The following is a 10,862-nucleotide window of genomic DNA, read 5'->3' on the forward strand; positions in this document are numbered from 1 at the left end:
GCACATTGTGCACATGTACCCTAAAACTTAAAGTATAATAATAAAAAAAGAGAAAACAAGATAATTTTATTAATCACAATGAACACTGAAAAATAGATTGAATGCAGAGCCACAGAGGTTATGAATATATTAAAATCACTCCATGTATTAAAAAAGAAAAAGTGATTCTATTTACATACACAAAGGTGAGAGGGGACCGACCGCAGTGGCTCACACCTGTAATCCCAGCACTTTGGGAGGCTGAGCTGGGGCGGATTGATCACCTGAGGTCAGGAGTTCAAGACCAGCCTGGCCAACATGGCAAAACCCAGTCTCTACTAAAAAGTACAAACATTAGGTGGGTGTGGTGGTGGGTGCCTGTAATCCTAGCTGTTCAGGGGGCTGAGGCAGGAGAATCACTAGAACTCGGGAGGGGGAAGTTGCATTGAGCTGAGATCACGCCACTGTTCTCCAGTCTGAACAACAGAGCCAGACTCTGTCTCAACAAAAACAAAAACAAAGGTGAGAGGGGTTGTCTTGACTGTCCTCACTGTCACCCCTCACTTGTAGATTATTCTCCACTAACATCTTTTTGTGATTCTGTGATATAAATGCAATGTCCAGCTCCATGGCCAAGATCATTATCTGACCCCCCTATTTTAAGACTCCCCCGGGTGCTCAAGACATGTTGTTTGCTTCCTCAGGCTGTCGGTGGAACCATGGGGCTGAGTCATGCCTGCCCACAGCTGCTGCTGTTCGCATCCCTGGGCACTGAGGCCTGAAACTCCACCCTGGCAGGGACCAGCCCGACCCCCCTGGAGGAAATGGCTGGGCAATTTCAGCAGCAGCAGATGAAAACTTCCTTCCTCTTCATCCAGCTGCGGGCTTCTCCAGCCTGCACTCTCCCCGCCCCGTCTCCAGCGGCAACCCCAGGGGGCCTGGAGGAGGGACACAGTTTCCCAAGTCCCAGGACAGGCTTATTGGCAGGCTGGGACCTCAGGCGCACACAGGGCTCAGCTGCCCCTCCTTTGAGGCTGCTGCAGAAGGCAGGCCCTGAGACAGAGGAACCAGCTGCTTTCACTTGCTCTGCTCCAAAGGAAAAGAAGGAAGGGAGGAAAAAATCCCAGGATCCGGATGTAAGCAGGGGTGGTGATTGCAGATCCCCACATTACAGGCATTGCCAGGCCCCTGCCTCTAAGACACTGGGCTGGCTACAGCCCCTGGCATGGAAGCTTCCTAGCCCAACTCCCATCATGAGTGATGAAAGCAGCAGTCCCTCCATGGGCTGGAAGTGCTGGCCAGTCACTTCTGCCACCCAGGATCTGTGGGGCATGGACCCCCGCTGCAGGGATGCCTTGAGACGCTCCCCTCCAAGGGCTGTCCTGGTCCACGCTGCAGATGGAGGGGAAAGGACTGTGCTGAGGAGAGGTGCCGAGACTTGCCAAATACTCCCCAGGAGCTGTAAGGAGGCCACAGGTACCACAGTGCAGGCGACAAGGGCGCGGCTCTACAAGTACTGTCCAGCTGTGCACACCAGCAAGGGCTGCCCAGCCCCGCCTGCCACTCTGCCTCTCAAGGTAAGAACTTGCGTGGCCTGAATCCCAGCAGAAGAAAGGGAGCCAGGGGACAGACATGCCACTCTGGCCCCCAGTTTCTGGCGTTGGTTCTCTCCTCTGCTTAGAGGGGCCACACCTCAACAGCAGAGGTACCCACAAGCCGCAGCCTTCCCAGGCCTGGCATTGGCTCTGTCCTCTGCCACCTTCCAGGCCACCGGAAACATTTTGTTTGGAAGGAGGCGAGGTTTAACTATTTCCCGAGATTTCTGCCAAAGATGGGAAAAGAAAAGTCGGCACACTTTATAGGGGAACACCAGAAGGAAGGATAAAGGAGGTACCCAGACATTTATTGGGCCCTGTGATGTGCTAGGCATTTTCTCACATCCCATTACTCCTCTTAACCACTTTGAGAAATAGAGCTCTACAACTCCAGTTTCAGTTGAGGGGATGGAGATGTGAATGGGCAAACATCCTCCCCACCCTTGCAGAAAGACAAGGGCAAAAGCAAAGCCTGTTCTCCAGAATGGGCATTGGGAACAATGGGGGAGGCTCCAGGGAGCTGTGGAGGTTTCTAGAACTGGAGCACAGCCTTGGAACTCAGCCACACCCTACTGTCATCTGTGAACACCTGACTTTCTAGGGCTGTCATCTACCTTCCATCTCCCCAACACACCTAGACCACCACCACCAAATGGATGTGCAGCCTGGGACAGGAGCCTGCATTCCCCATCAGGAAGGCAAAGGCAGCCCTCTGTGGCCTCCAGGGTCTTTTCCAGCTTTGGGGGCTCCTGTTTCCAGCTCTGTGGGCTCTGCCTCTGATCACGGCCTTGCCTGCCCATGTCGTTAGCACCTCACACTCCACACTTTTGGCCCAGCCTTCCCGTTGTGCTTGTGCCTGCAGCCCACCTGTCCACCCAGCTCAGGTGCACTGTTCTCAAAATGGGTGGACAAAACTTAAAATTTTGCATTCAGCTTTCTTTTCTCACAGTGTGGACATCTTGCTATCCTTTGCACGTGTGTGAGTATGAGGGTCGAAGTGATGAAGGGTGTGGAGGGTGGTGGGATGAGATGGAAAAAAGAGGGAGTCATTGGAGTGCTGAGGGTTAGCGTGGAGAGGAATCTCAGGGAAGTCACAGAAGAAATGAATGAAATTCACAGCATCTGGCAGGGGCCTCCCATGGGCTTAGAGGGGGTACCACTTCATCTGAACACCATTCCCTCTCCTGCAGGCTTCTCATGGCACACTTCCCTTTTCTGTTTTTAAAAAGGGCCTGCATAGCCACAGTTAAGAAATGGGGAGAAAGTTCTCTCCAGAGTAGCACTCTTGGAGGAAGAGATGATAGCATGCTTCCTTAAGAAATACTTTACATTCCATCCTAATTCTTGCATCTCTCATTTCCTACCGGGATTTAGAAAGAATGACATACTCCTGCATCAGAGCCCATCTCTGTATGCGAGGTCACACAGTCATTGTTTGTGTACTTCAGTGCTGGCCTGATGACTTGAAAACCCCATCTTTTCCCACTCTCCCCTCCCACCTTCGGGGGATAAGCGGAAGCCTCAGAGCTGTTGCCATTTCTCTGGGGAGAGGCACTTTGGGAATTGGTCCAAGTGTGTGGATCTCACCCTTGTCCACCTAATTCAGAGGGCTGCAAATGGGCCCCTGACATCTGCTCGGTCTAAGTTAAAGGTTGGAGAATTCCTGGCTAAAAAGTTAGAAGCCCCAAGTCCAAGCCCTTATTCAGAGCAACCCGCCAGAGCTCTCTGAGGCTCAGTTTTTCCATCATGAAAACATCAGTGATGTCCCCTTCTTCACATTGCAATGGAGATTTGCAGACTAAAGTGAAAGGGCCCATCAGTAGTCCTAAGGGAGAAAAGAGGAGAAGCCAAATCAATGAGACACCAGGTAGGACCAGGGAACCTACGGAGTCAGAGGTGGTCAGACAGTGTGATTCCCTCTGCCATGGGGAGAGAGAGGAGTTGGGAAATTATCAGCCTTAGATCCTGTGGGTGCTGTATGGGTATCACTAACCAGGGAGCCCCTGCCCAGGGTTGGGTGTTAGACAAAGCAGCACAGTGGTTTTTCCATGTGTCCAGCGCTGGACAGATTAAGGTGCTATCTAGACTTGAAAGATGAGTGTGTGAGAATTACTCAATCCTTTCATGTTTTGGAATGTAGCTATAAGAGTTGTCACAAAGTATCAAAAAGCTGATTAAAATATAATATCTTCTTGACCACTGTGGATGCTAACACCTTCGATCCCCTACAGTGGAGGCTTTCAGTTGATGAACTTATGCAAAATGTGCTTAGTTAGGTTTACTAAAGTGAAACGTTGGTTACGGGGGAGGAAACTCCATCCCTCCACTGGTACAGTAGAGTTGAGGTCCTACTGTCAGCTTGGAAAATCCTGGATCTGAAGAGTAAACTTTCTTCTTTGCAGGATTCAGAATGGCTCACTTTATTCTCTCAATGATGAAACATCACAGGCTCCAAAAGTAAAAACTGTTGGCTTGCATCTTTCCAAGTATCGTAAGGAATGAAGAACAAATCTTCATTTGTTGGTTCTTAGTTTATTCTATGACCAGGCTTTAGTAAAAATAATCAGAGCGTTCTGTGACCTGGATGGCTTCCATTGCATTATTTCCTCTTATGAAAATTTCGAAACTCTGCAAGGATGTATGTTATTATCACCCCACTTCACTCGTGAAAGGACAGATGCTTGCAGATTGTAAGCAACTCCATGGGACTAGGACGAAGCAGCTTGGGCCCAGCCCTCAAGTCATCTACCCCGAGGCCAGGGCTCTCTCTCTCTTCTTTCACTGTCTTTCCAACTGGCAAGGTTTCATTGGAAGTAACCCTGCATTTCCTCAGGCCTGGTGGTCTGTACTACACTCCTAATTCCTCTAGTGGAGAAAGTGGGAGAAAGACCCTCAGGACTCTAGGTCTAGTGACCTAACCTTGTGCGAATGAGTCCAGCCAGCTTTCTAGAAGCAGTGAAGGCCTAGGTGTTGGGGACATGGAGTCTCAGCTCAGGGTAGTGCCAACGGAGGGCTCTAACGTTCCTGTGGTGAGTCTGTCAGTGTGAATCAGAGAATGTTCTATGGGCCAGGGCCAGAGCCTGCCCTAACCATCTCCTGGGCCTCATGTGCTGCTGCCCCTCTGTGGGAACCCGGGGAACTGTTCACATTTGATCTGAACTTGGGGCTAAAATAAGAGGATAAGGAAAGCAGACCCAACTCAAAAGAGAGGGGGAAGAGCTTTCTCTATCTTCATTTCGGGACATTTCCACATCTTAAATTTTCTTTGGTAGGTCTTCATATTTTACATATTTTATGTCTTAAAATAGCAGTGACTTTTGGTAGATAAACAGCCTTAGAAAATTAGTGGTAAATATGTTTTTTAATGTCCCTCATTTTTACTGACCTCAATTTTATCTATGGCTTTAAATTTCCAAAAAAATTAACTGCTCTATTTTGGTCTTCCTTTCTCCCTTCCTCCCTCACCATTGGTCCTCAAAACCAATTCACTTTTTGAGCTTTGGTCACTAGCCTGTAAGAGTGTTCAGGGTTTAGGTGACAGCGAGGAAATGAGCATGACAGGCACGGAGCCAGCAAGGGGTTTGTGTGGGAGGGAAACAGGCATTGGGACATCATTCATTTATCTAATCAATGGAAACGCAATGGAGGTCTATTTTCTTGTATGCAGACACTGTCTAGCAGACTAGGAAAAATAGTGTGAACTCTCTGTCTTGGACTGTTATTCCTTAAAATCAAACTAATGTCTGAAATGTAAATCTATAAAGTACATTACATTTTGGGTAGAAAGTTTTTGTTTAATTCACAAGATGACAAAGAAGCTCTGGTTTTGCTGACAAACTAGCTCTGTGGCCTCTGACAACTCCCTGAACAAAGCTAGCTTCTCTCATTTTCTCCAGGAAATCTTTCTACCTCAAAAATTCTATAATACCTGTGCATCTATGAATATAGAAAGAGAATGAAACTCTTTAAGGAAAGGTAAGTATTCAAACAATTTATTTTGGCCAGGTGTGGTGGCTTATGCCTGTAATCCCGGCAGTTTGGGAGGCTGAGGCTGGCAAATCATTTGAGGTCAGGAGTTCGAGGTCAGCCTGGCCAACATGGTGAAACCCCGTTTCTACTAGAAATGTGAAAATTAGCCAGGCGTGGTGGCGGGTGCTTGTAATTTCAGCTACTGGGGAGGCTAAGGCAGGAGAATCACTAAGGTGGAGGTTGTAATGAGCCAAGATTGCACCACTGCACTCCAACCTGGATGACAGAGCTAGACTCCGTCTCAAAAAAAAAAAAAAAAAAAAAAAGTATTTTCATCTGTCTCAGCTTATCTCTAAAGATTCATTATTTTGTCAAATGACTTCAGTACAGGAAACTTACATATAGAGTGAGCTTACCTTTCTTACGGAAAACTGGGATTTCCATGAGGAGCAAGACATTCAGATATGAGAGTCAGTGCTTTCTTTGAACAGTAATACAAATTCCCAGCACAGAATTTTGGACTAATATTGCAAACCATTTGTCCTGTAATGGTTCCAGTTAAATAAAGTCCCCTTCTACGAGTTGAACATTGACTCCCTGGTCTACTTAACCCCCAGGAAGCAGTCACTTACCTCATTAAAGGTAAACATTTCGTTACTCGAAACTGTTTGCCTTCTGGTTTGTCATAAGTTTAGAAGTTGTTTTTCTCATAAAATAGTATTCTAGATAATTCTGTCTTTATATTAATTCTACGTGGTTAGTCATTTAGAATTTTATAAAAGAAACTAGAACAAAGAAAGAGCATGCACAAATGCTCACATAGTAATTTGAACAGAAATATAGATTAAATGTGCAGCGAAACATCCATTTTAAAAGATTGTGGTATTTAGGAGGCAGTATTGATGGGATTGAAAAGCTTATCTTTAGTTCCTTTTATGCTACATTGGTTTTGACACAGACGTCTTGATTTATTACTTGAATAAATAAAGCCTGAGATAGCAGAATGGGTTTCAATCCTTTTTCATCTTGTGATTTGCCTTAGTGTTCCCATGACAACGTTCTCTTGCCCTTTTTCTCTCCTTACCCCGTCCTCAACATTCACATGCAGGGGTCCTGTGGATCATTGTATAGATGCAATCCTCCTGGAAGTTTAGCATCTGGATCCACCTATAGGAAGCAGAGGGCCAAGAGTGCAAGGACACCTTTACAGCTGTGTCACTGCAGCATGTTGAAAAGCAATTGGATTGGGACCTGGGACACAGGGGCTCGATGCAACTCCAGTAGGTCTTATTTTTCATCCCTCCTCTGCTATCTTCTGCTTGCCTGTTCTTCAGTCTTCTCTGAATCCCTCTTTCTCTTTCTGCCTGTCTGCTTACTCATCTCCCTACTCCACAGGGAGGAATTTGACCAACACCACTCCTAGGTTTACATCTCTTCTCCTTAGAAGACAATCCAGGCTAAGACTGAAATCTCTTAGGCCTGCATCCCTGGGAAGAGACTTTTTGGTCTGATGTGGGCTGGTACCGAGAGTCTACTATGGTGGGCACAGAGGTAGGTGCGGCTCACATTGTGCTAACAGGAGGGCTGAGATCCTGAAGGTGGTTACACCATGGAGGTCTGGGAAAGGGACGACTCATAAAGGTTGATGGGGAGCAGAGAGCAGAGGAGGAAATACAGACAGCCAACCCAGTAAATGCCCAGAAACACTTGCAGAGAGTTGTCAGTTGAGAGTGGAAAGTGATTGCTTTGTATAAGTGTTCTATCTGAGCTCTCTCCAATGTAATATTTTGAGATTAAATTATACATTAATGCATAATTAATAGAGAATCTATAAATGTACTATAAAATTATACATGTTATAGCCTTTGGGGAGATTTTTAAAAACAGCATCCTTTAACTTTGTAATATATTAGAATCATATCATTACCTGATGTGATTTATAAATAGATTTGCTTCCGCAATCTGCTACAGGTTATGATATGATAAAAATTTTATCTTTTAAAGACTTTTGTTTTCCTGGCTTGGCTCGGTGGCTCATGCCTGTAATCCCAGCGCTTTGGGAGGCCGAGGAAGGAATCGCAGTTGAGCCTGGGAGTTCGAGGCTGCAGTGAGTTGTGACTGTGCCACTGTACTCCAGCCTGGGCAACAGAGCAAGACTCTGTCTCAAAAACAACAAATTTTTTTTTCCTTGTAGATTTATAGAGACTATAGGATGCAATGAGACTAACAAAGACTTAGTGAAAGCAGGTTGTATGGTAATCAAATGACTATCATGGATTCTGCATGTGGTCTCTTCAACTTTACATTAGTTCTCTGGGACTCCTGACCCAGTATTCCAGAAGTCAGAACATCCAAAAGGTGGAGATTAGCTACATTCCCTGAATTGGGTTATACTGAACCTTGAACTGTACCTTATGACTTAGCATGTCTATTAAATAAGCATAAATAAGCAAATCTATTTATAAATGACATCACACAATGATTTGATCCTAATATATTACAAAGTTCAACGATGTTGTTTTTAAAAATCTCCCGAAAGCTATAAAATGTATATTAGTTTCCCTAAAGTTTGAGAGAGCTCTGATAGAACATTTATACAAAGCAATCGCTTTGCACTCTTAGCTGACAACTCTCTGCAAGTGTTTCTAGGCAAACGAAAAAGGTGGGCAAATGACAGAATGATGGCTACATGGAGTTGACATTGTCAGATAATGGCAGGGCTGCATTTTTTATTTTAAGGACGTCCACCTTCCTTCCTTCTAAAGTCATCAGCAGCTATGACTCTTTTTTGGCTGCCCTTCATGTTGTGCATATTTCCTGTGATTATATTTAGTCCATTTTAACTTTTTGGAATTTAACTTTCAATTTTCAGGATGTGTGATTTCGCATTAACCTTTCAATAACCAGGTCCAGCAGATTGCAAGGTAAAAAGCTCCAGGGAATTATTCAAGCACTTACAATGTTATATCATTGGAAAATCTCATTTTATCTGCAAGGAGCTTGGCTGCTCTTCATTGAGTTCTCACTGATTGTATGATGCAGTATCAATGGAAATGTTAAACCATTTATCTTGTGTCAGAGATATCTCAGAGAATTCTCAGGATACTTTGTTAATATAGACTCAATCTTCTCCATAAAGCATTTCCAATATCCTAGAACAATAGCACAAATAATAAATAAAAACAATGGTGAAAGGTAAATGGTAATAAACAATGAAGACTAGGAAAACGTATAAATAAAAGTCAAGGTCAAGGAAGGACGAGGTTGAGATTAGAAAAGCAACCCAAAAGTCCATCCCATAAAGGCGTACAAAGCTGGTATGTTTGGCATTCAGACTTAGCTCTGTGCTTCCTAGCTGCCCAAGGTCAAAGAGTCACATGGGTAGCTATATAGCTCTAATTGTGAGAAGAGAAGGAAGGTGAGGGAGGAAGGAAAGGAGGAAGGATGTGGGTTCTTTTAACATGTCCCACAGAAATTCTCTTTAAAAAACAAATTTTGCTTGACCTTTAAAGTAACAATTTAAAAACAACATTTTGGATAAAAACTTTTCTAAAGAGCATTTAATATTCACTGTGTTTCTGTTTCCTTAAACATCATACACATAACATAATTTAATCTGATAATGTAAGTAATCACTCTAGTCTTGCTGCTGGTACCCAACTATTGCTTGCTGGTACCCTTAGGTCTTTAAGACTATTTGCCCTTATATTTAATAAAATTTTATATTTGCCTCTCTCCCACTAGTACTCTGCTCTCTGAGTTCTTTTTGATTTTTAGTAGTTGTTCACTTTCCTCTGTTCTGGCCTATCTCCTCTCACTATTATTCCTATGCCTACCTCTAACATCCTTTTCTAAATCCACTACAGGCCAGGAAACTAGAAAACAAATTTGTTTCCATTGCAAGGCAAGTAGATCCAGCTCTACGCTATGCTTTAAACAACCTATGAAATACATATTTTCAACTGAAATAAATCATTCCTACTTTTCTTTTCATGCCAAATTCTTACTTTTCTCATCCTCAATCTTTATTTGTAAGTGAACTTTTTCTTAGCATACTCTGCAAGCTGCCCTTCTACCATCTTTTTTATTGAGAGCATCCTCCATAACAACCTATCTTTTTATACTGTTTTGTGAATCGCTTCTGGCTGGCACCTGCCTTTTCTTCGTTTATTAGGTTGCCTTGTGTTTGTAGCCTGTGAAGCTCTTTGGAAAAAAGCATTACATAAATCCAATTAGAAGCTATGTATTAAAGGTGAATGCAGGAATTACACTGTTGATTACGTGTAAGTTACCATATTCATTATTAAATTAACTTATTAAATGTTTCTCTGGGTCCTTTATAATACATACAACAGAAGATTCTTTTTCTGCTTTCTATAAGCTTTTAGGGCAGATAAGCATACATGCAAAGAGGCATTTTAAAGTCTACAGCATGAAACACTGGCAGTATATTTACAAAGGTTTAATACTTTAATAAGTGCAAGCCTACAATGGGGTAATTACTGTCCAAGTTACTATCTGCACATCATAATTTGAGGAAAAATGTCACCATTGTTATTCCATTGAGTCAGAAGAGAATCTCAGTAGAGAGGCACTCCAGGGGCCATCAGATTGAAAGAGGAAAAACTTGGTGAGTTGAAAGAATGTAAAGAGGATTTGAGTTTTGGACTTCTCCTGAGTTCATGTGTGAATTTCATAATTCATTAGGAAAGAATAGAGCAACGATGTGATCATATACACATGCAGTGAATTGGTCTGAAACCTGAAAATTAAGATTAAGGTTTATAGGCTGGGTGCAGTGCTTCATGCCTGTAATCCCAACAATTTGGGAGGTCAAGGTGGGAGGATCACTTGAGGCCAGGAGTTTGAGACCAGCCTGGCCAACTGAGTGAGAGACTATCTGTACAACAAAAATAAATCTATTTTAAAAATTAGTAATTAATGGTCAGGCATGGTGGTTCATGCTTGTAATCCCAGCACTTTGGGAGGCCGAGGTGGGCGGATCACTTGAGGTCAGCAGTTCAAGGCCAGCCTGGCCAACATGGTGAAATCCTGTCTCTACTGAAAATACAAAAATATTAGCTGGGCATGGTGACCCATGCCTGTAATCCCAGCTACTTGGGAGGCTGAGGCAGGAAAGTTGCTTGAACCTGGGAGGCAGAGTTTGTAGTGAGCTGAGACTGCACTACTGTACTCCAGTATGGGAAACAGGGTAAGACGCCGTCTCAAAAAAAAAATAGTAATTAATTTTCAAAAATATTTCTGAGTTAGGCCAGGCACGGTGGCTCACTCCTGTAATCCCAGCACTTTGGGAGGCCG

General features: G+C 43.9%; 1 protein-coding gene across 1 annotated transcript; it reads left to right on the forward strand.

Annotated features, from left to right (window-relative positions):
• The first annotated feature begins 803 nt into the window (after nucleotides 1-803).
• LOC115834668 lies at nucleotides 804-1,864 on the forward strand. The gene is made up of 2 exons (XM_030810061.1): nucleotides 804-1,556; nucleotides 1,661-1,864. The coding sequence occupies exons 1-2, from the start codon at nucleotides 804-806 to the stop codon at nucleotides 1,862-1,864; spliced, it is 957 nt and encodes a 318-aa protein (XP_030665921.1).
• The last annotated feature ends 8,998 nt before the right edge of the window (nucleotides 1,865-10,862 follow it).

The sequence above is a fragment of the Nomascus leucogenys genome, chromosome 4, assembly GCF_006542625.1.
Source record: "Nomascus leucogenys isolate Asia chromosome 4, Asia_NLE_v1, whole genome shotgun sequence".
NCBI classification, from domain to species: Eukaryota; Metazoa; Chordata; class Mammalia; order Primates; family Hylobatidae; genus Nomascus; species Nomascus leucogenys.

Excerpts from the sequence above, each read along its gene's own strand:
- LOC115834668 (XM_030810061.1), top strand. The coding sequence starts at position 804 with ATGGCTGGGCAATTTCAGCAGCAGCAGATGAAAACTTCCTTCCTCTTC. Across the intron at positions 1,557-1,660 it reads CTGCCACTCTGCCTCTCAAG|AGGGGCCACACCTCAACAGC; the intron begins GTAAGAACTTGC and ends TCCTCTGCTTAG.